Source organism: Protopterus annectens, chromosome 3.part0 (genome assembly GCF_019279795.1).
Source record: "Protopterus annectens isolate FY-2018-M chromosome 3.part0, PAN1.0, whole genome shotgun sequence".
NCBI lineage: Eukaryota > Metazoa > Chordata > Ceratodontiformes > Protopteridae > Protopterus > Protopterus annectens.
This window is the reverse complement of record NC_056731.1, coordinates 1,840,630,654-1,840,657,051: the sequence shown is the minus strand read 5'-3', so window position 1 is coordinate 1,840,657,051 and position 26,398 is coordinate 1,840,630,654. Positions and strand designations below refer to the sequence as shown.

Here is a 26,398-nt window from a genome sequence, read left to right as displayed (position 1 = left end):
CAAAACCTGTTACAATTAGGAAATGTTCTAAATCAAACTAAATCCTACTGACAGTCAAAATTCAATGTCCCACCTAACCCAGAGCTTGCAACAGTCTATGCAGAATCGTTTACAGAAACACTGTACAAACATGTAAATGGCTGCACAGAGACTGCTGTACCTATCAGAAGAAAGCCCAAAACAAACTCAAAAAATCAAACCAAACTGGTGGACTCCTAATTTTAATAGGGCATATAGAAGAGAAAACAGTCATGGCTAAAAATCAGCAACTCTCAATTACAAAGAGCTCACCAATTAAATTAAGCAGGAAACTGAGGACAAATTAAATTCAACTAGGCCAAGGTAGCCTCTCAGGTTAAAAGACAACCATGAAAGCCTTCTACAACCACGTCCAAAACCTCAAAGGTAACCCACAGCAGTGCGTTGAACTGGTAGAAATGGTACCACCTTCACTGAGCACAGTGACATAGCAAACCTGCTGGCTGACAAATTTAGCTCAAACTCCATCCCTACTCCCTACCTCCCCTAGAAAATGCCTACTGGCATACTCCCTCCCCATACACTATTAGCAGGGAGCAGGTTATGGCAGAACTCACTAAGGCCAAAAAACACAGCCTCAATGGGGCCTGACATTACCCCAGGCTCTCATAAATAGCCTGAAACATGACCCATCAGGACCACTTAAGTCACTTTTCAACTACAGCCTTAAAACAGGCTATGTACCAAAATAATTGTGGGATGACAGCAGTTATCCTCTTTCACAAGGGTGGGACATCAACAGACCATGGAAACTACAGACCTATTAGTCTAACTAGTCTAATATGCAAAGCCATAAAATGAATTGTCATGAAATGGCCAACAAAGACGCTGGCAACCTATAGACACTGGACCCATCTCAGTTTGGTTTTGCCAGGAGGAGGTCACGCCTACTCAGCCTAGTAGACTTTTTTTTTTTTTTGAGAAGGGAAGCAAGGCAATGGATGAAGAGAAAATGGTGCATACTGCCTATCTAGATCTGTTAAGGCATTCAACACAATACACCACTCAAAAATGTCAGACCAACTCACTGAACTAGGCATAAATCCATACATAACTTGATGGGATTGCTAGCTGATTCACAGATAGGACTCAAGATGTCAGGATTGGTGAGAACACCTCCACCAAGAGGCAGAGTACCACAGGGCACCATGCTGGGCCCACTCCTGTTTGTCATCTACTTCTGGGAGGTCAAGCCAGCTGGTTATCCATCTACCAAGCAGGGACTTGTGTTTAAAGCCATTAACTTATAAACAACTCTATCGTGTAATGTGGTATCAAATGCCTTAGCTAGATTAAATTAGACAGTCTGGACGATGTAACAGTTAACAGTCTGTGTGACCTTCTCAAGGAAGCCGACAGGATTCAGCAGGTTGGATCAGCCCTCTACGAAGCCAAACTGCAAGTCATTACATTAGTAACCTCCATGACTTTACAGACAAGCCTCAAAGCTGAAGTATCTAGTTAGCGGAGTTCGTGGTGGGTTTAGCTTTCTGTGGAGGGGCACTACTACAGCACAGCATTAGGACTCGGGGATAAAACTATAGCAAACCTTACGTAAAACTGTTTCAGGAGGAGATCAAAGAGTGCAGGTTTAACAGTACCGATTAGATAACCTGGTATGTTGCCCAGACCCATGCATGAAATGTTCTTGGTCTTTGAAAGTACTTTAAGAATATGTTCCTTAGGTGATAGTTTGGGGGAGGGGTTGACCAAGAGAATGTAGTTCCAGGAAAGAAATTTGCTGCAAGCTTGCTATCTAGTATGTTTGCAATTTATTTTGGGTTTGAGTATTTATCACCTGGCTGTAAGCATCTCAACTGCTCCTTCATCTTCTCTAGTTTCTTCTGAGTGAGAAAGATTTTGCACAGTGTCTTGACATTTCTAGGAAAGTCAGTTTTTAAGACAGAAGGGGGAGGACTTCTCCCTGTTAACAGCCAGTCCATGGTTCTTGAAGTAATTTGGTTTAAAATTCAGCGCATTCACATCACCCTGGGAGGACCCTACCAGAATCAGGCTATCACCTAGGAAGTGGTAAATCTGAATGTCCTTTGTCATACGAAAGGCTATAAATGGAGATATTTTCTTAATACTCTGGGAGCAGTGGATAAACCAAAGGGTAAAGTGGTGAACTGATAATGTTTTCTCCATGCTACAAACCTTAGGTAACGTCTTTAATTTCAGTTTATTGGAAAGTGGAGATATGCATCCTTCAAAACTAGGGTCACCATGAATATCCTCTGAGGAATGAGAAGCAGAAGTCCTTGAAGTGCGAGCATTTTAAAATAAGGAACCTTTAGGAACAGTTTAAGAGAGACAGGTCCAGAGTAGGCCTCCAATACCTCTCTTTAAGGACCAGGAAGAGCCTAGGGTAAAACCTTTTATTTTCCTTCTCTGCAGGAGCTTTTTTCTATGGCCTCTGTGTCTAGCACATCTTTTAGAAACTGTCTACTTATGCTGTGCTGATGATGTTAAGAAAAAGGACGAAATGTGCATGTCCAGAGTTAGTGGAGTATGGCTTAATTGGCCTGAATGTAACCATAAAGACTTAAAAGTACAAAAGTCATGAACATTCAGCAGTCATGTAGTGGAAATACTTGATGTCCTTAAGGGGTCATTTGCATATCTTATGGGCCTCCATTACAGGAGGATTAACTCTAGCTTGCCTGGGTTTCTCTTACATCTTTTAGAACATGCTCTAGGGACCTAAACCTTGTCACCACAATAAACAGGACACGCTGGGGTGATAGATTCCTGTCCCAGAGACTTCCTATACTCTGGAACAAGCTACCCATCTATGTCAAGCAAAGTTCTTCATTAGCACTCTTCAAGAAAAATCTTGATGAGTGGATGGGAAATAGGAAATACACCCGGGGATCACTTCTGTGTCTCTGCTCAACAGTGGCACAGGAAAATAACTTTGTTGGGTGGCGTAAGCCATGGAACCTTTCTGGCTAGGCTTACGTAGGCCCTTGGGACGAAAGCCTAGTACCTATCTATGAACCTGAGGAATGAACTGCAACTGATCTCTGGGAACTGGTGAAATACCTCTGAACTGTAGACTGCAGCATTTTTTACAATGTTTAGCACTCATTTATCTTGAGTGACGTCTTCCCATCTGTTTATAAGCATCATCTGCACTTTGGAGAGGGAAGGAAGGGCAAAGATTGGCAGTGGGATGGGGGGGTTAAGGTGGCTTTAGGGGAAGTGGGGCAACAGCTAGGCTTCGTAATGCCAGATCCCTCTGGAAGTCTCATCCAACAGGGTCTCCAGACTTCATTTAGGCTTTGCCTACCATTCCTTTAACTTACCTTTCTTCCCCTGCTAGAGCTTGCTGGCTCTTACCTAGGGTCTTACCTGGCTCACTGATACAACCTACCTAGTCAAAATAGGGGAAGCCACCTCAAGCAGTAGACCTGTAATGACCAGTGTACCCCAGGGATCAGTCTTGGGGCCTCTGTTGTTTGGGATATACTTTGAGGTGCAGGCCAAAACCAGTGGGCTATGTCTGACCAAGTTTGCAGATGACTGTAACCTGGGTGCTGTCATCAATTCCCCTAGTGATGTGGACATCCTCCAAGAGGGTCTCACCCAAACAAATGACTGATGCCAGAAACATGGCCTTAAACTGAATGCCAAAAAATGAATCATTCCCTTTGGGAAGAGTGACATCCCCACAAATTATCACATTGATAATAAGGTCCTAAGCACACAATCAACTGTGAAGGACTTGTGCACCCAGCTTGATAGCAAACTGACTTTTGACCACCATATTGCCTCCATTGTATGGAAAGCTTTCTACAAGGCCCACCTCATTACTAAGGGTATCTCATCCAAATATAAGGTGGTCATAACATCCCTGTATTCTTCCCTTATAACACCCATTATTAAGTTCAATGCCCCTTTCTATATGTAGCTCATAAAGCACATGCAGCAGCTGGAGAGACTACAGAGGTTCCTCACTAGGAGAATCCAGGGCCTCAAACTTCTACCCTACACAGATACGACTAAAGGCCCTGTTCCTCTACTCAGTCTCCTACAGACTCCTCAGAGTTGCCCTCTGTATGGCATACAAAGCAATCTCAGACCCTGCCTTGAAGGGACTGTTGCATATCCGCAAGTCAAGCTCCACTCGAGTAACCCACACGTGTAACCTCAACCTGGTCGGTGACATCAATAGGACTTGTTGGCAGGACAGATTTGTGTCCGAGAGACTCCCCTTTTGTGGAATAGACTCCCTCTCCAAGTCAAGCTATGTACCTCATTAACCCTATTTAAGCACAATCTGGATAACTTGTTGGGAAAGAGAAAATACATCCCTGGGATTCCACCCATGTCCCTGCTTGACAGAGGCATAGGGTGCTGACTTGTTGGAACATGGGCTAAATTCCTGGCTAGGCTTGTAAGGGGTTCAGGGCTAATAGCCTAGTAACATCCTATGGTTAGAAGGACTGGTCTTAGAAGATTAATTTCTGTTTCTCCTAGGTAGAAAGTTTTGGGGAAAAAAAAGACATGACTTGGTCATTTTACAGTTTTCCTCCAGCTTTTTACATACTTCTTGAGGACTGGGTGCAAACAGTAGATCCTTACTTAAAGGAGCATTAAGAAACTCAGTCTTCACATTATCTGATAAACTATGGTCCTCAATGATGCAAGTCTTCTAATAACGGATCCTCGTGGTTTTCTCATTATGTAGCAACAAGGTGGAATTCACCACCTCACAGCATCAGAACCAACATGAATACCAACCAATTCAAAAAGATTCTTAAAAATGATCTTATGACACCTGGCTTTGTTTCTGTACTACTCCAGGCTAACTAGTTTTAATAGCTTTTGGTCATACTTTTTCTTCTTCCCTGACCACCTCATAATCTGTGCTCTCTCTCACGTCTAATTAATCTCTTACCTCATCTTTTTCTATCCAATTTCCCAGCTACAAACCCTTCCTCAGTTTACTCTGAGAAACTACAATAAAGAATTATATCAGATTACTGTATAATACAAATGTCAGCTATAGCAGCATAGAATGTCATTTCTGGTGTACTCTAAATCTTGTATATTTTTTTGTATAATTTCTTGTTTAAGTTTTGTATAATCTCTGTATGTGGAGTTTTTCTCCTCAGGCCTCCACTGAAAATGGGTCTTATCCCAATCGGACCTTCCCAGTAAACAAATGTAAAATAAATAAATACATAAAATGAATGCATCCACTGCATCACTGAGCTGCAGTCCAACATTTTGGGATTCATTTTTCAATTTTCTTTGATGCTCTTTGGGGAGGGTAGCCTATGGACTTAGTAATTCAAAGTCTGCAGAAACCTTCTTACTGTTAGACAATTAACTGGTTAAACAATCAAGTGCTTGTTTTAATGTTGTACATCACTATTAGCCAGGATAACCAGATACTGAACCAAGAGTTAGGTAATTAAATTACAAACTAAAGATACAAATAAATCATCAAACATATTTGGTACTAGTTGAGTGGAAGCACTTCTTGCGTTCCAAGGTTACGTGATTTTTTTTTTTTTTAACGTTGCTTCTCGGACTAACCTGAGAAAACATCCAAAGTACTGCAATACATTTTAATAATTGTACAGTCTTTAAAAATAATATACAAAGTACAGTTTAAATAATTATATCGAATTAGATATAATACAAAAACATTGCTCAAGAATAGATAGAAGTTATGACACTAATTTAATAGTTACAGAAAATGTAGTCAGTTTATACATAAATTAAAGGGAAGTTAATATAATACAAACAGGAACTGCAATATGAAGTGAGAGAAAAGCAGGTTTATGGCATATTTAGAGAGAAAACCAGCACAAAGCACCAGGAAACCAGAAGTCTTGATGGTCCGTTTATTGTACACACGAGAACACATACACCAACCACAGACCAGAACAAGAAATAACGTTTCTTTTTATGTTTTCGTCATCCAAACTTCATCAGATCAACTGTTCCCTCCAAAATGAACATTTATATAGCCCTGGTCAATTTAAAACATCCAATAAAGTAACAGTGTCAATCAATAATGAGACGTAATTAATCCTAAACTGCCTCAATGTGATTACATTATGTAAAACAGTTCATAAAACATAAATATAACATATAACCTGTTGTTTGCCATATCGTTTGAAAGCAATAAGTATTGTAAAATCAAATACAATAAATGTTTAAATACAAATGTTTAAAATACGCTTGCTAAAATTGTTTAAAAATGATTTTAAAAAGTTCGCCATCTGGTGGAATAACCTGGTATAGACCATGCAGCAGATTGTGTTAAAATGTTCAAGACAATTTAAAAAAAAAAAAATAATAATAATATATATATATATATATATATATATATATATATATATATATACATACATATAAGTTAATATATGTTCAGAGACATCGTACACGTCATAAAAAATAAAAGAAGGTGACTATATTTTTGGGCTGTAGAAACGAGCACATTGACACTAAAGGTTTTGCAAACTGTAACACCACCGGGGTGGTATATATTTTATGTTTGGCCTGCTACTCCTTCTATATAGGCAAAACTGAAAGAAAATTGAAGCAAAGAATGTACGAGCATGTCTATGATATTACAAAGAAAAATGACAAAAATGCTCTGTACAAAAATTCACAAACGTGATAAAGCTGATTTTCAATTTTTTGTTATAGAGGTTGTCCCCCTGGATCCTAGGGGTGGTCTATGGGAAACTTGACTGGAATACAGGTTGTTATACTGGCAGTTAATTTTGGATGCTAGCAACTCACCAGGGCTTAATGATATGTTAACTTTAAAACTAGTATTAAAACTTAAATCTGCTAAGTTGTAAAACAATTTGAGGAACTGGTTTCTGTAATATACACACATTTTTTTATGACGTGTACGATGTCTCTGAACATACATTAACTTATACACTTGTTTAAATATATATATATTTTTTATTGTCTTGAACATTTAACACAATCTGCTAAAACGCGGTGGTACAGCGTTGTTGCCTTACAGCAAGAGGTTCTCCTGTTCGATTCTCGGCTGGAGTGCCTTCTGTGTGGAGTCTGCATGTCCTCCCCGCGGTCAAGTGGCCACAGAAAGACATGCGTGAATGGGCGTGCCTTCGCTGAAGGTAGGGCGTCGGGCTGGCAACTCGGCACCATAAAAATCTACTGCCAATCATTAGCAGACCGGAATTCCGCTGTGGCGACCCCTAACCGGGAAAAGCCGAAAAGACAAACATTTTAACACAATCTGCTGCATGGTCTATATCAGGTTATTCCACCAGATGGAGAACTTGTTTTTTAAATAATTTTTAAACAATTTTAGCAAGCGTATTTTAAACATTTGTATTTAAACATTTGATGTATTTACTGTTTTCAAAAGATATGGCAAACAACTGGTTATATGTTATATTTATGTTTTATGAACTGTTTTACATAATGTAATCACATTGAGGCAGTTTAGAGTTAATTACGTCTTATTATTGATTGACACGGTTACTTTATTGGACGTTTTAAATTGACAAGGGCTATATAAATGTTAATTTTGGAGGGAACAGTTGATCTGATGAAGTTTGAATGATGAAAACGTAAAAGGAATTTTATCACAACGTTATTTCTTGTTCTGGTCTGTGGTTGGTGTATGTGCTCTCGTGTGTACAATAAACAGACTGTCAAGACTGCTAGTTTCCCAGTGCTTTGTGCAGGTTTACTAGTTTTTTCGTGTTGGCACTGAGACCACTTACTTTGTTTATATTTAGAGAGAAAGCCAGACAAGAGAATTTGACAGAATTAAGGAAGTGAGTGAAGAATAGACAGTAATGAGATGTAATGCATGAACAGGTATGTATTTGTTCACATTTAGGGATATAATTTATCCTGCTGAGCAAGAACAGAGACAACATTTGGCCAGGAAGTCTTTCAGAATGGTTTTGAAGGATGGGAGGGAGAATGTTGACCTGATAGATAAAAATAAGGAGTTCCAGGCCTTAGCAACATGGTACAAGTCCAGACAATATCCAGCAGATTTGATAGGTTTGGGGACAATCAGGAGTTTTTGATCACTGGATCATAACAGACTGGTAACACAGCTGTGTAGAATTTTATTTAGTGCCGGACAATCAGATGGATTCTGACAAATTTATAGCTAGTAAGAAGCTGCAAATTTAGCAGCTTTGTTATAGCATTGTTCAAGTTTTCGATTTTTGTGATATCCAAGTTTTTTTTTTTCATGTAGTTAGGATAGGAGTGCTAGAAAGAGGTACGGGGAGATATGACGTGGCAAGTGTAGCTTTACTTGTATTGGTGAGAAAGTTTTTGGCTCTATAAAGCGTCTCATGTTTTTGACAAGTTTTTCTTATGCCATTTTGTATATGCAGGTCAAATTTGAGATAATCATCCACTATCATATCCCTGATAATTTGTTGCGAGAAGGGACTTCACAGTTATACTATCAAGACAAAGGACTTTAAATTTAGGCTTTTTTCCATGGGAAAGAAATTTGAGGGGGGAAAAACAGTATTTTTTGTTTTTAGGGTTGAGCATGAATTTAGAGTTACATAGCCATGTTTCAGTTGCTGTTAATGCTTGCCGAGTAATTTTTTGGAGGTGTGCCATGTCAGATGTGCAAGTGAGTGTGGAATCATTTCTGTATTGTTCTCTATGTAGAGTCAAACATTTCCTCCAAGACCAAACCAGAAAACACTTGGTCTCTACCCTACTATTCCCTACACTTCTATGCTCAGCCCCTATTTTTACCAACTTCAGTCTCTCAGCTTTCAAAGCTCGAACTATACCATCAAAGTAGCAAAGTTTACAGTATACCACCCAAAAAAATCCCACTACTGCCTAGCATTTGAACTAGAGAGGCTTGAGCTACCCCGTTTGCTATCTGACTCCCAACTTGCGACTACTTATAACCTCATCTATAAATCTACAAACTGTTCCTCTCTGTCAACTGTAATGCAGCCATACAAACCAAACAGAACATCTCGCTCAATCCAGATACCACTCCTCCAGGTCACTAAATCCAACAAATCGGTTGGTGATGGTCTATTCTCAAACTATGTCACCCTAGCACGGGACATCATACCCATCTCTCTAAAAAATAAACCAACATATCAAACATTTTGAACAGAAGCTGAAGTCACACCTGCAGAATATCTGGCTCTGACCCTGCACTAACCTTGGATAAGCACCCTTAGACCAAACTATAACTCCATAATTCTTCCTACCCTTCTACTACTTCCTTCTAATCTCTCAGAACCCTTTTTCTCTATACTCTTACCCACTCAGTAGGACTACCACCCCCCCCCCACTTTCCAACTCACTTCATCTTTGTTGCATTCACCTACAGAATCTTTTCCCCTCTATCTCTATTTTTATGTTTAATTATGATCTGCTTATGGAGGTATACAATACTACTAGTCCAATGAAATTCATCTCTGTAAATTGAAATATACCAATCTTCCTTTGCTCAAATTAATATGTATCCATGCCTTACTGCACTATGTACTATAACCCCATTACTATGCAGACTTTTCAAACTACTACTGAATGACTTTTTCTATACAATGTATACACTTTTACAAAATGTCTTTATTCACTTGTATATACTTGTAAAATACTGTTTTTTTTCTGCACTACGTATGCACTTCAATATCAATCATTTGGAGGTTTTCTCCACAGGTCTCTGCTGAAAAGGGGACCTTGTGCCCTATCACACTTCCCCAGTCAACAAATGCAATAAATGAATCTCCCTTTCTTCTCATTCTGAAGGTCCTTCTGAAGACTCAAAAATGTAAACTAAACACATCGCTAGGGACTCCCTTTTGGCACAACCAACACTAGTTCTTCATTCCTTTTCATCTAGCATGAAAAAATCAGCAGCAATGGAAAGACGATAAATATAAAATAGATTCAGTTATATTGAACAGATCTTAACTTCAGTATACGAAAAATGGAAAGGTGGTCATTAAGACTATGGCCATCTGTGGCATTCAAAAGAAGCTGCCACACCAACTTATTTCCAATCTGTCATCCCAAGGCACCTCACTTATACCTACCAGAATACTTTAAGGGCATTCTTATTATTTACGTTCTAAATATCACAGCAATGTTCATAAATCCTGGCACTTGATTACCTTTCAGATTTACATACATAAAAACTTATACAGGATAAACATGAAGCAAAGTAAATTTCATCGATATTCGGTTGAGCCCTCAACCACGGACAGTGATAACTGCCTTCATAAAACCACCTACAAAGTCTACAGTGCGCACATTTAGACATCCACTTAGCACTGCACTTATGGACACATTTCATATTTGAAAATTGTTTGTCATTTATACCCCTCTTCTAAACAGTAACTGGTTCATCCCCAACTTCACTTTCACATCCCACATAAAAATCTAAGTTCCAGTTCCTTTTGATGGTGGTCTTAATTTTATTAGCTGCACATGAATAGGGCAACAGCACAGATCTAAACCTATTAGTAGTCATGGTATCCCTGTCTGTTCAAGGTAAAAATCATTGTTAGCCAAATCTGGAGGGAACCTAGACTGTCTGCCTGCTAATATTTCAGTCAAAATGCTGTCAAGAAGGACACCAGGGTAGCCCATCTCAACAAACATCGGCATCAATTGGTCTGCCTCTTTCATGAAATTGAGGTCTTCAGTAATTAATCTTGACAGACGCACAAGTTGGCCTTTAACTGTTATTTTGTCAGACATAAGTAAGGTTATTATTAAAATAGAGACAAGAGTTAATGAAAGTCTCTTCTGTAAATGTTAATCTGAAAACAATTTTTTATGTCCTAAGTCCAAGGCAAAAGGTACCCAAGTGACCATCAAATGCCTAATCCTCAGTACCGAATTATCTCAGAAGAGCCAGAGCAAATTAAGAGGAAAATATTGACCATGTGCAACCAGGAAGGGAAGAAAGAAAAAGAAAGAAGAGACCCCTCGGCCAGCATAAGGACAACAGAAAAGAAAACAGGAGAAGGAGGGAGGGACAGAATACAGCAACAGTGAGAAGTAAGGCATCTACTGTAATGGTTAAGATCTTACACAAGTGTACTATGTCTTTCCTTAGCACTGATGCAGTATTCTTTACAGATGGGAGGATACACCAGCTACTGGTGAGGATGAGAGGATGAAAACACAAAACAGCCTTCAAAAACCCATTTAAGACGGCCTGGTGACACCCAGTCTCATTCTAGAAATAAAATCCAACTTGTAATGTTTTGCAAAGGTATGTACTGATTTTAGAAGCAGCAGCTTCTAAAATGGAACTAGTAAACAAACCCTTGAAAAAAGCATCAGAAGAGGCCACAGCCTTGGCAGAATAAGCATAAACAAGAATTCTACTGGCCATAAAAAGAATAGCACAAAGAAATGGCCTTATAAATCCAGGAGGAGATGGTTTTGCTAAACCCAATTTCTTAGCATGAAAGAGAACAAAACGTTGCCCTGATTTTCTGGTATCTTTAGTTTTGTCTAGGTTATATCTGAGCTGTCTACGTAAATCCAAAGTGGGAAGGATCCTCTCACCATCATTTTGTGGAGGGTTGGAAGAGGAAGAATCACTGGCTGATTCGAAGACAAATCATTAACCACCTTGGCCATAAAAAAATGACTGGTAAAGAGACACCCTGTCCTTGTGACAAAAAAAAAAATAGAACTGCCATGAGTGCTTTTAAGTTTAGAAATCCTCTTGGCAGAAGTAAGGTAAGAGCTACTAACAATAGAATTTTTCCAAGTACAAAATTACAGCCCCAACAAGGATGCATAGATTTTCATGGAGGCCTAATATAAGGACGCCTTTCAAAAAATTGTCCGACTTGAAACTAGAAGCCAGAGGTGGATTCACAGGTAGACAAGTAGAAACATCTGACAAATGAGCTTTACCAGATGAATATAACAGACTAGAAGAGAGCAATTCATGCAAATAAAGGACTGTAGGAACACCCACAGAAAGGGTCCAAGTCATGCTTTGTGTGCGTAGATCCATCCTGCGAGGTAACTTGTGATGATTTCCTCTGGACAGATGGAACACAAGGGGGAAAACAATACTATCTGTGTCAAAAGGGAGTCATCAGCAAGACTTTTGATGTGGCCCACATAATCTTACGCAGGACCTTTGGCAACAGAGGAAGATAGGGATAAGAATACAGCAACATCCCCTTCCAAGAAAAAGACATGGAGCATACTTCCCAAGACAGAGGATTTGGCAAACAAACTGAACCTGGGAAGCTGTCTGTTCAGAGGGGAAGCAAAAAGATCTACTTGAGCAGTACCTCACTGATGAGCAATGTCCAAGAACACCTCCCTGTGAAGCATCCATTCAGACCTGGCTCAGTGTGTCTGCTACTCAACTGTGCTTTAAAAGTATGTAGACTGCCTGAAGTGTCAAGTGATGCAAACAACAAAATCCCAAGCCAGAAGAGCCAGCCTGGAAAGAAAGTACAATTTTGTACGCCCTTGCTTTATAACCACATGACTCTCTCTGGTATTGTCTGAAAAACCCCTCAAGAAGGATGGTGATGCAAAGGGAGGGGAGAGCCTGGAGAGCTATTGATATAGCCTGCTAATTGTGGAGGAGGCTAAACTCCATCATGGACCTTGACATTGTTAAGAAGGCTCCCGAAACCTGATCCAAAGCATTTGTGTACAGCTCCTGAGCTGGAAGAACCTGAGAAGGCAGGTCACGATTCAGAGAAATCTGACAAGGTATCTAAGGTGAGGGGTAATGGAGGAATAGGAAGATCCAAATGATGACCACATGGTAAAGCAAGACAGCTTTAAAATACCACTTAAACTTTCTGATATGGAGTCTGGTAGAAGGAAATCATAGGAATAGTGGATGCCGTGAAACTCAGAGCTCAAAGAATTCCCTTGCTGGAACCAATGAAAGAGGAAGAGGAGACTGAAAATAAGTCATCAAGGACAGGACCTTGGGAGGAGACACCAGAGCTATTATTGGCACAGTCTGAATCCTGCAATTCAGAAAAACTTGATCTTGAGGAGGAGTCACAGATTTTGAGGTTCAAGGTGAACCCTAGACTTTGCAAAAGCAGCACTGCAAACTCGAGATCCAAAACAGGATGATGCTGAGAAGGAGTCTGAATCAGGAAGCCATTTAAATAAGGGAAAATCTGAATTCCCTGAAGCCTACAGAAGGCTAAAACTGGGGCTAGGCACTTTGGTAAAGATCCTCAGGAGCCGTAAAAAGACAAAAAAAAAACTAAGCACAGAATTTTCAATGTGAGGAAGATGCAGAAAAACACAAACATTTATCCAAGAGAGGGTGAAAAGGAATGTGGAAGTAGGCATCTTTCAAATCCAGGGACATCAGAAAAGCTTGGAGAACAGCAGAGGGAAGAAAGATTGGAGAGAGAACATCCTGAAGGAACCTTCAGAAAAGTGGTGAGGAAAGAAAGATCCAGAATAGGCCTCTAATATCTCATCTTCCTGCGAACCAGAAACATCCTGGAATAAAACCCTGTGCCCTGTTGAGAGGGGGGAAGGGCTGAATAGTTCTCTGCAATAAAAGATCCTTAAGAATTAGAGGAAAATGAGGGAACTGGGAAGGAGTTTGCTGGAAGAGACCCAAAAAGTGGGGAAGGGACTTCCAAACCATAAGTCTGTGGATATCCATTGCCAAACAAGAAAGGGCAGGGTTAACCTGAGGGAAAGGGGAATATGTCCGAGTGGTAGAGGTAGCTGAATGACAAAAGGAAGCAGATTTGTCAGGGGGAAAAAGGCTTTTGAATCTCAGAACCATGACAAGGTTTATCAAGAAAAAACTCTTGGGAGGACCTTTTACCCCAAGAAACCTGTCTTAGCTGCCTTCTGACAAAGGAAGACTTGGAGAGAGAATTTCTCTGGAATCTAGGGACAGGAGACAAAAATCTTTATTTCAGATCCTATAAAGCTTTCCCTTTGTCTTGCAGTCTTAAACAGCTCAGCTGCAACAGACCCAAAGAGATTTTTATCTAAGGGAGAATCCAGGAGCTTTAACTTGATGTAATCAGGGAGAGCCTGTAAGTGCAACAAAGAGTACCTTCTCATCAGAAACACCAAAGCAACTGTGCTAGAAGAGGTATTAGCAGCATTCCATCTGCACTTTGTAGAATGACGAGGCATCTGAGAAGCAGTGTCCAACTAGAAAACAGCAGAAGACTTTGCCTCAGAATCAGGCAACTCAGAATACCCCCACGCTGACAGAGGACGACCAGCACATACCTAGTCATATGGGTCTGGGCAGTTAATGGTCTGGAAAGTGGCAGAAGTATACACTCTTTCCCACCCTCCCCATACGGGTCCACAGAACGATTATCCTTGTCGGAGGATAAAAGTTTAGAAGAGGACAGCAATTTAGATGGCTTGTTGGCAGCGAACAAAAATCATAGCAGGGTCACAAGATGGGATTATGTACAAAAATTTCTAGGCTTCAGGGGCTTTAAAAAATCTGTCAAGCTTCCTTGGAGCACAAGACTGGGAATCAAGGGCTTAAGAAGTCAGGAAAGTGTCCAACAAAACACCAAAAAAGATGGGGGTGATTCAATCTACAAGAGCTCATAATACTCATTTCAGACATAAGAAATTTGGGAACTATCCTATTTAAAATGCTCCATCATATATGCCACAGTATCCCTAAAGGATAACTCTTCCATAGGAGAATCTGGAGAAAGAGAATCCTATGGAAACCATGAGGCCACAGGAGAATGGAGATAAGAATATGCCACGGACTCTTCCCCAGATTCTGAATCGAACACTTCAGAGGACTCAGACTCCCTAAGCTGCTTAGGAGTAGATGACCAAGGAACAGAAGAATGCACAGACAAGCCCTGAGGAGGCTTTAGGACGATTGCGCTCAGACAGAATCTGATTTGGAGCTGAGCAGCATAGCTGGTTAAGTTAGCTGCAGATTACACCATGTAAACGCACTTTTCCCATCCAGTTTCAAACACCCTTCACTCCTATTCCTTTCAAGTACACATTAGGAGCTGCAACCATGGATGGGCACTTTCCTGCTATCTCTGCATCCGGCTTGGTGGACATGGGTATCCTGAGGCAATATAACAACTGCCTTATGTACACACATTTTTGTCTCCTGACAACAACTTAATTCTCAAACAGACAAATACAGTATGCTAGAGATGTAGTTACACATTGACACTGGAAGCAAGACTCTCACCATACAGACACAAAAGGCAACAAATAGGTTGTCAATGACTCGCACACACATCACTCACCACATCCACAAAGGACTACACATAGACCCACATACGCAGAAGTGCTCACATGTAACATACCCAAATCTCAAGGCCTCTCAGGCTCAAACCTCAAAAACTATGCATGTACACAAACAAGACAATTCCCATCACAACACAAAGCCACATCTCATTGTGCTTCAACTACCAAGCCCATATGGCGAAACTCCATGACCCAAATCTTCTGGACATAGAAGACTCCATTGTGAGAGACACTGATGCCCCCCCCTTACCAGGCTGACTAAGGAGAAGGTTACAGTTAGATGCCTGTCAGGGGCCAGAATTCGCCAGATCACACAAGCACTCAGGTCACTTACCCTTAAGTACCAGTATTACTCCGTCATAGTCCATGTGGGCATGAATGACCCAAGATGTACTTCCTTGGAGTATATGAAGAGAGACATGATTGAACTCTCAGAATGTGTGTCACAAGCAGGTATATGCCTAGCATTGCACAGCATTCTACCATCTTCAAGGATGATGCCACAATACCAGCAGAAAATGATTGACTTAACAATTGGGTTAGCTACTGGTGTCATTCCAAAGGGTTACAATACTTGTCAACCTGGGAGGACATAGTTGATAGGCCACGCTGCTTTTCCAGGGATAGTCTTCAGTCACCACTAGGCTTGCGGAAACTAGCCAAAACATTATCCACACCTATAGTGCCTTTTTTAGGCATTGCCAGACAGACAAACCTTCCAACATAAAACCTACTCAGGACAAGCTAAAGGTGTTACTGCTCCATGCTAGGAGCCTCAACAAGAAAATGCACTTCCTGGAAGCTCTCCTTACCCTGGAGAATGCGGAAGTCTGTGCAGTTACAGAAACAAGCTTCAAAGCCACAGAAATCACTCCAGCAGTACATGGCTATAATGTCTTTCATACATTCCGACCACAAACTGAACATGAAAGAGCTAAAGGTGTATCTAGCAACATAAAGGATAAGCACACTTCAAGGCTGGTCAAACAAAATGACATGCTTGAGCTACTCCATGTCCAACTAACAGTAAAAATCCATTACCATATTCTTGTTAGCTACAGGTCCCCCCACTATGAACCAGGAAACCCATACATTATATCTGAAGTAACCACAATCACTCAGCATCCAGCCAATACCATACTCATGGGTGATTTTAACTACCCCTCCATTAACTGGGAGGCATAAATGACCACTAACATGCAGGCCCAAAGATTTCTTGACTTTGTAAATACAACTACCCTTCTGCAGCTAGTCTGCACTCTCACAAAGGGAACAAATATCTTAGATCTGCAACTCACAAATATGGGAAAGTGCTGCACCCTCACCCAATGTTATGTCATGGGAAAGTGCTGCACCCTCACCCAATGTTATGTCATGGGAAAGTGCTGCACCCTCACCCAATGTTATGTCCTTACTAGTAAGATCAGATCACAAAGCAGTTGTCCTTGAAATAAAGGTAATACTAGTCTCCCCACCTAACCCCAAAAAATTTTAAGAACTTCTCCAAGGTAAATTATTCCTTATTAAGGAAAGGCATAGCTAGCTTCAAGCGCCCCCAATTGAGAAAACACAGAAACTTATGCAGTCATAAACAAAAGCCCTGTATGACTATATAAAAAAAAAACTGCATAAAAACATCAGTACCAGACCGAACTAAACCCAAGTCAGACCACAAAAACAAGCCACCCTGGTGGACCCCTAGTATTAATAGGTTGCACAACAAAAGAAAATCAATCCTGTCGAGAACTAAGAGGGAATGTGTACAACAGAAAATAAGCTTCTCATTAGTCTAAACAAGCAAATCAAGGTATTAATAAAGTCTCTGAAAGCAGACTGACGTAAAGTTAGCCCCCAAAGCTAAGGATAGCCATAAGGCATTTTTCAGTCATGTCTGCAATCTTAAGGGCAACACCCAACAATGTTCAGAATTAGTTGTAGATGGCATCACCTATGCTCAGCCAGATGTAGCAAATCTGAACAACAAATTCAGTTAAAATTTCACCTCCCCATCACCCTCAATTCTAAACCAAAAAATACTCTCCACTACTCCACCACAAATTATCACCAAAGAACAAGCTGCCACTGTACTCTCTAAAGCCAAAAACTTAATTGGGGCAAGACAATATATGGGGTTGACTCAAACAGCTTAAATCAGGACTTATCAGGTCCATTAGTATCTCTATTTAACTACAGCCTCTGGACTGGCTTTGACCCGATAGAGTGGAGAACAGCAATAGTAATCCCTCTGCATAAAGGTGGACCATCTACTGACCTGGGAAATTACAGACCCAGAAGTTTGACTAGTCTTACACGTTAGTCCATGGAAAGAAAAATCATGGCTGTGGCAAATAATGACATAGGAGACGTCCAAACACTGGCCCCGACTCAATTCAGTTTTGTCAAGGTAGCTCATGCCTACTTCATGCCTACTGAACCTGATGGACTTCTTAAAAATTTACTAAGGCCATGGATGAGGGTAAAACAGTACATACCTCCTACCTAAACCTAGCCAAGGCATTTGACACAACTCCCCACGGAGGTATTATAAATAAACTCACAAAACTGGGCATAAATCCCTTTGTCACCAGATGGATAGCCAATTGGCTCAAGGAGAGGACACGTGGTTAAAGTGGATGAATCAAGATCCAACAAGAGGCCAGTTACTGGGCTGGTGGTGTGTCACAGGGCTGAGGACTGGGACCACTCCTGTTCGGAATACAGTATACTTCTCTGAAGTCAAGACAAATGTGGAAGGCCTCAGGATGACAAAGTTTGCAGATGACTGCAAGCCGGGGGCAATCAATGAACCCCCCCCCCAATGATGTAGTTATCCTTCAGGAGGGTGTAGATCAGACCAAACGACTGATGCCAGAACCATGGCCTAAAGCTAAATGCAAAAAAAAAAAAAAAAAAAAAATACATCATACCCTTTGAGAAGTGAAATACCCCTGCAAATTACATCATAAATAGTACACCACTTAAGATAGACATGAGACATCTACGGATGCAGATAGACAGTAGCCTGAACTTTGACCGCCATGTGGCCACAGTGGTGAGGAAATCCTTTTCTGAGGCACAACTTATAAGTAAAGATACTAGATCCAACAAAATTATAGTCCCGCTATACTCAACCCTCATTAGTATCAATAATTGAGTCCAGTGTGCCATTTGGCATGTACTCGACTAGGCATTACAGCAGCTGGAGCAACCTCAGATGTTCCTCACAAAGAAAATACAGGGTGTGAACAAAATGAACTATGCAGACACACAAAGCCCTATCCCTTTACTCTGTCTCCCACAGAGTATTAAGGGGTCACTTATGCTCGACTACAAGGCACTTGCAAATCCAGCCCTGATGGATCTGCTACACATACAAATCCAGCCCTGATGGATCTGCTACACATCTGCAAGTCAAACAGCATAAGGGTCACCAGATCTAGGGATCTAAACTTAGTCAACTCCTCAAACAAAACATGTTGGAGAGATATGCATCTCAGTTTGCCCTTTCTTTGGAACAGGCTTCTTATTCACATTAGAGCCCTTCCCTGACCCTCTTCAAATGCAGTTTGGATCAATGGATGGAGGAATCTCAATTTAACACCTGGGGTACTGCCTACGTCCCTTATGGGCAGGGGCAATCTGTAACATACTCAATGCACAGGTACAAATCCATGCCCTCCTCTTACCCCTAAGAGACATACACTGGGTAAAATCAGGTTATATTGGCTAGGCTTGCAAGGGCACTTAAGCCGTTAGGCGAGTAACCTCCTATGGACCTGTAAAGCCATAAGGGCATTAAAAAAAGACCATGTGTGAAATCCTGCCATTCCTTAGGAGGATCCTTTGCTACAGGAGCCACAATCCTGGTCCTCCGTTTCTTTTTCAGGGTAACATCAGCCCTAACAAACCTAGGAGACTCAAACCCTTGCCTAGATTCAATAGCAGTACTGGGGACTTCCTCCCCAACCAGTATCTGGAGAATCCCCCTAGGCTCATCCAATATAATCAGTCACAACTCCCCCTCCACAGCTAATGCAGACACAGAGCCTCAGCAGATGTGCGAGTAGGCAGCCCCAGGTCGGCCTCCAACAGGGGTCGCTGCAGAGGGAGCAGACACTAGTACCAGACAGTCCTCTGGTTCGTCATCCAACCCAACAAAGACATCTAGAGGAGGTGGGAGAGCAGCAGACACAATGCAAGCCTTCTTAGGTTTCTTTTTAAGTGACGGCTGAACGGCTGGATGTGGAGACGCTGAAGCCAAGGTAGTCTGGGCCAAAAGTTTCAAACATTGCCATCCCTTTCTATTTATTTGGAGAATCAGATTGCTACAAAAAAATCTTTAGAACAAATATCTGACAAATCTCGCACTGGGTATGGTCATGAGAAACACCCAAGCAAAAAAGGGCATTTGTCATGTATATCTTTATGGGAATCTGCCTTCCACATTCACATTTTCTCCACCTGGAAGGCATACAAAAACATAAAGCCACAAAAGGAAATAAGGAAGGATAACATCCCAATGGGACAATTATCTTGTCAAGGCTTGGTGGATGAGCCAATATGGCAAATGACCTGCAGACCAAATTCATAAGAGTTCGGGCTGGTGGCAAAGTTATGGAGACTAGGCTCTCTTACTTCACTTATGTACCTCATGTCTTGGACACAGGATACAAGTCTGATGCATGGCATCTGGAAAGAGATAAGGCTTTGGTTTCCTAACCAGATGTTCTGCTATACACGGCACGATATCCTATCTATTAAGAATACTGAAACAGTGATAAAGGACATTTTGTTAACTACATTTGGGAAGCGTGGATAGCCTTAAAAAGATCCCCTGCATCATTAACCTAGTAAATCACTTATAAACTATGTAAAATCAGAACAAAAGGAGGCAGAAAAAACAAATAAAAAAACATCATTATAATGTTCACTCAATCATTCATTGTTCATGCATTCATTCTTTGAGTATTTGCTTTATCCAGCTCATGGCCATAGGGGAGCTGAAGCTTATTCCAGCACAAAGTGAGCACAAGGCAAAAAAATTAAACCTAGAAAGTATGACAGTGTCTCAAGCATGCGCACACACCCACCGGTGATAAAGATCTCTGGTTAGATACGACAGGAAACACAGCACCTGATGAAAATCAGGGAAGACATGCAGATTCGAAAAAAAAAAAAAGATCTGCAGCTGAGAATTGATACAACTCCTCCACTACTATGATACCTTTACATCAGTCTGTAATGTAGAAATTAAAAATTCAGAACTTCTCAGGAAATCATGTTATCATGCATTATTAAATAAATGTACCTTGAGCTTCCTAAACCTAAGACTCTGTCGACATCTTTGCTGTCAGGATCTCTTCCTTCACGTTTGCATACCTCAGCAAGATCCTGTTAAAAGATATAAAGTATGCATCATTACTATTTGCATGCATTTACCTGTTTTTTTTTTTTTTTTAATTACTATACTTTATTTTAACTGGTTAAATCTACGAAGCATAACTGCCTGTTTAAAGGGTCTATATCAGAACATTGAATGATTAAAAACTGCCACACCTCGAAGTGCTTTTTTTCGAAATTGCAGTACAGTGAAGATCAGAACATCTGCCATTTTCTCACTGTAGTGTGATCTCAGAGTGGGAATATATATTTAGGTGGGGGTGTTGGGGGGGGGGTGTAGCCCCTAATAACAAGAGGTCTGACATTTTCACTCTTTAGAGCATTCACGATTTTAATCATTCGATGTTCTGATATAGACCTTGTTTAATGGGGTGACCTAACAGCACTAAGTGACTTCAGCAGGGTCACAAAAAAAAAGCACGTGGAGAATGCAGGAATCAAATTCATGAGAAAAGTCATACTTTTCTCATGAAATCAGCTTGACAGAAAATTTCTAGCATTTAAGGTGAAGTACAGATAAATAAAAACAAATTATATACATTTAAATACAATTACTATTTAAAAAGTAAAACATAGACAGCTCACAAAATATTAAAAAAGTAGGTCTTTGTTTCTTAAATGTGCACAGTGGCACAATCTCTAAGGTAGTGTGGCAGAGAACACAACAATATTGGGGATGAACATAAAGTGGCTTTGAAAGTCACTACAATCCAACATGCATTGGAACTTTCATGATCAAACATACCGGAGACATTTCAGTAGTCTTTCCTAATGATCAAGTTCAAATTCCTTAACAAACATTAAACTTACGAGAGCTTTTATGTAAGTGTGGTCCAACACTGCAAAGAGCTCAGTAAATAAAAAAATAACATGTCTGGTGATCCTCTACCTGAATGGAAGCCATTGAAGAAAAAGTGGAAAAAGTACAGTTTTGTACCTACCATAAATGTAGATGTTCGAAGATCCACATTGCTGCAGTCCTTACATATGGGTAGTCCGCTGTCCTCGGTCGGCCCGAATACCAAAGTATTAGGCTGACGTCGGTCAAGGCGCTAAAGACTGACATCAGGACGTCAGGGTACAAATGCGCATGACCGACGTCATATCCTCAGTCTTTTCTTGCCCCAGATGTCAGAAGGCCCTAAAAAGAAAGGCCAAAACCAAAAGACAGCAAAAAACAACCAACCACCCCTGTACTAATCATATTTACAATATTTACAATATTCACAACTCAAACCACACAACCGCCTCTAACTACAGAGGGGAAGGAGGGAGGGTAAATTGGACTGCAGCAATGTGGATCTTCGAACATCTACATTTATGGTAGGTACAAAACTGTACTATGTTCTTCATCTCACATTGCTGCAGTCCTTACATATGGGTAGAATCCCAAAGCAGAGGTAAGGGAGGATGGCAAAACTATAAAGCATTAGGAGCTGCCAAAATGCCCTGTAAAATTGCAGTGGCAAAACCAGCCCTAGATTTAGAGTAAAGTGGAAGGTGGTAATGCTTAGAGAAAGTATGCACTGAACTCCAAGTGGCTGCCTCCAAAATATCTTTAGTAGCCACCCCCCTTAAAAAGCTGTAGAAGTGGCAGTAGCCCTAGTGGAATGAGGCCTAATCCCAGCTGGAATCTCCTTACCATGATGGGAATAACAGAAAGCAATACAAAAACCAATCCACTTAGAAATAGTTTGTTTTGAAACAGGTTTGCCCTGAGAACCCAAAGCAAATGAAACAAATAACTGCTGAGACTGCCTGAACCCTTTAGTTCTGCTCAAATAATATCGCAACTGCCTGTGTATATCCAAAGTGTGTAAAATCTTTTCCCTTTATTTTGGGGTTTGCATAAAAGTAGGCAAATGAATAGCTTGGTTTAAAGCCACACTAGAAACCACTTTAGGCATAAAGGAAGGATTAGTACACAAAGATACCCTATCCTTATGGAAAATTAAGAAAGGCTCAACCGCCATAAGGGCCTGTAATTCAGAAACCCTTCTCGCAGAGGTAATGGCCAACAAAAAAGCAGTCTTCCATGATAAATATTTCAACTCGGCAGTAGCTGCAGGCTCAAAAGGTTGTAGAGTGAGTTTCTCCAACACAAAATTGAGATCCCAAGCAGGAGTAGGAGCTCTACGTGGGGTCTTATATTCTTTGCCCTCTAAGGAATTGCTTAAACAAAGGATGAGAAAACAATGGTGGGTCACAGTCATAGTGAGCAGAAATTGCTGCAGCATGAACCTTAATAGAGGAGAAGGACAAACCTTTGTCCAGTAACTCAGTAAGGTATTGAAGAGCCACACTTAAATTAGGCTTAGAAACATCAAAGTCCTTTGCTGTACTCCAAAATAAAAATCTCCTCCATTTATCTGCGTACACTTTCCTTGTACTAGGCCTTCTGGCCTCCAAAATAACATTCAAAACTTGTTGTGGAAGCTGAGACCCTCCAGGGTTTAAAACAGAATATGCCAAGCTGTTAGATGTAGAGAGTGAAGTTTGACATTGAGTAAATGACTGTTCTCCTGAGACAGCAGGTGAGGAATCGAAGGCAAAGGCCATGGAGGCTCCGTACCAGACTTCTCAGTAATGGGTACCAGTGCTGTCGAGGCCAATCTGGAGCTATTAAAATCATGTTTGGCTTGTCCTGTCTGACCTTCAGGAGTACCTTTGGGAGGAGAGGCAGAGGTGGAAAGGCATACACATGAAGATTGCTCCAATTGAATGAGAGAGCATCCACTTTCCAGGCTGTGGGATGAAACCTTTTTGTGCAAAACTTTGGCAGCTGGTAGTTTAGTGGAGAAGCGAACAGATCTATTTCTGGAGTTCCCCATAACACTGTCAATTTCTGAAATACTTGAGGATCCAATTTCCACTCGTGGGGATCCATAATTTGTCTGCTCAACACATCTGCTAAGGAGTTCTGTGCTCCTGGCAGAAACCTTGCCTGAAGATTTAGCTGTAAACTGAGAGCAGTCTCCCACAAAATCATTGCTTGTCTGCATAGAGGATAAGAATGCGTTCCCCCTTGCTTGTTGATGTACCACATGACAGTTGTGTTGTCTGTTAGAACCAACACCTGCACTGGAAGTAGTAAATCCTTGAAAGCTATTAATGCAAATTGGACTGCTAACATCTCCTTCAAGTTGATATGTAGATGTTGAAGTCTGGCAGGCCACGTGTCTTGTACCCATTTTCCATTCAGATGAGCTCCCCAAGCTTTGTCTGAGGCATCTGTTGTTAGAATCTGACTCGCCTCTGGCCGGGTCACAGAGAGTCCCTTGTTTAGGTGACATTCCTGAGCCCACCACAAAAATTCCTTTTGAATGCAAGGTATTACCTGAATGACAGTGTCCATATCTTGGCAGTGCTGTGTCCATACATTTTTGAGATACCATTGTAGCTTCCTCATATGCAGTTTGGCATTGGGAAGTACCAGAATACAAGATGCCATGAACCCCAAGGCTTGAAGGACTGTCCTTGCAGTCAGCCTGGACTGACGAGACAATTGATGGAAGTAAAGAGAAAGATTCTTTTGTTTGTCCGGGGTCAAAAGGCCATCTGGGATGCTGTATTCAGTCTCACACCCAGAAAGCACATGTCCTGAGAGGGTACTAGACTGGACTTTATTTCGTTCACAGAATACCCCAGGCATCTTAACACTGCTATCACATACTGTAAATGATGAAGAAGTTCGTCCTTTCCTTGGGCCAGAATCAGGCAATCGTCCAAATAAGGATAGATTTGTATTCCTCTTAGCCTGTAGAAAGCTATCACTGGAGCCAGAACCTTCGTGAACACTCTGGGCGCAGTAGATAAGCCAAAGGGCAATGCAGAGAACTGATAATGAGAAGTCCCAGCCCGAAAACACAGATCTTCCTGCAACTGAGCCTGATAGGAACATGAAGGTAAGCCTCCTTGAGATCCAGAGTCACCATCCAGTGATCTTTGCCCAGCAGAGGTAAAAGCTGTTGTAACGTCAACATTTTGAACTTGGGAATGTCCAGATATGTGTTGAGGATAGATAAATCCAAAATTGGTCTCCACGTGTTCCCTTTCTTCGGTACTAGGAACAGGCGAGAATAAAATCCTACGCCCACTTCTGGCAGAGGGACCGGTTGTATGGCCCTTATTTGAAGTAGCAGAGAAATTTGTTTGTGAGCCTCTAGTCTTTGCTGAGGAAGAACGTCCGGCATGCCTTTGAAAGGAGGCAAGGTATGGAAATAAAACTTGTAACCCTGGTGTATGATATCCAATACCCATTTGTCTTGGGTAATCAAATTCCAATTTTCCTTGAAGAGTGCCAACCTTCCTCCCAAAGGTGCTGCCAGGCAAGAAGGATCTGGCAGCTGAAAAGGTAGGTCATTGGGCCTGTTTACGAAAGGACTGGCCCCTGCCCTCACCAAGATTGTGCAGGTGAACTCCTGTTCTAGGTCTGAAAGAACTCTGAGCTCTGCCCCTACCACGTCTAGATCTACCCCTAGACTGAGAATCATAAGAAGGATACGTCCAACCCTTAGCAGGCCAATTCCTACTAAACTTCGGAGGCTGAACTTGCAAAAAATCTTTAACAGCCTGCATAGACTTAGCCTTGTCTTCCATTTTCTTCAAGACTGACTCCACAGGTGAACCAAACAACACATCAGACTGTAAAGGAGCATCCAAAATCCTTGTCTTAACATGGTCAGATAAATTCTGATCCCTCAGCCAGGCGTGCCTGCGAAGAACTGAACCAGTGGCAGCCACCCTAGACGAGGCCTGTACAGCATCAAAACCACATTGTAAAGAATGCTTACCCACCTGTTCAGAGACATGCACCAAATCTTGTAATTCTTTACACTCAATGCCTTCTGCCAGAGCATCCACCTTAGACTTCAATTGAGAAAGAAGATAGTTTTGATATTTCAACATATGAAACTGGCAATTCAAAGCCCTCATAGCTAAGGTAGAAGATGTATAGACTTTCTTACCCCATCTATCCAAAGCTCTGGCCTCCTTATCTGGAGGAACCGGATTTTTTACAACAGAGGCCTTGACACCCTGGGCCTTGACACCCTTAGGTCCCTGACTAACAGTTTCTGGGTCCGCCCTAGGACTCTTATAAAGATATTTATGAGCCTCAGGCACCCTGTAATACCTATCCGGTTTAACAGGAGCAGGAGGCAGAGAATCAGGATTAAGTGAAGCCTCTGCAAACACATCTTCCACAACATCCAGAACAGGGGGTATAGCCAAGGGCCTATGCTGGGGTAAAAGCAAAAATTCCCTAAGCCTTTTCCTGGAATCAGAGAAGTCCTGACCTTCCCACTGTTCCCTCATGGAATGAAGAGTCTCTGAAAAAGAAAAATCCTCTGGAGGAGAAGCAGAAGGAGTCGAATCATCTGCATCAGAATCAGAATAAGGAGAGTACTCCTGCAAGTCTTCAGCCGAAGACTCTGAAACATCCGAAGCCTGCTCAAAACTCCCCAACTCTGGCTCCACCCTAGGCCTCTTATCAGGAGGGGGCAAAGAACCTCTAATCAAAGTGATCAAATCTTCTGCCATTTTAAGCATGTGCTTCTTGGGCACAGACCCTGCTGAACTAGGAGTGACACCAACAGAAGCTAAACCTGGCCTGCCTCTGGGAGAAGCCTTGGAAACAGAAGGAGAGGGCCTAACCACCCTAGGAAGGGAGGGGAGTACAGTAACCTGAGAAGCCCCTTCAGCCTGACCTGCC

At 41.4% G+C, this 26,398-nt stretch overlaps 1 protein-coding gene across 1 annotated transcript in view; it reads right to left on the bottom strand.

Annotated features, from left to right (window-relative positions):
• Positions 1 to 26,398, bottom strand: part of CCHR3.PART0H1orf35 (chromosome chr3.part0 C1orf35 homolog) — a 208,154-nt gene that overhangs the window by 58,862 nt on the left and 122,894 nt on the right. The window contains exon 6 of the mRNA XM_044066034.1: positions 20,594 to 20,676. Coding sequence (XP_043921969.1) covers positions 20,594 to 20,676 — 83 coding nt within the window. The remainder of the gene's footprint in view (positions 1 to 20,593; positions 20,677 to 26,398) is intronic.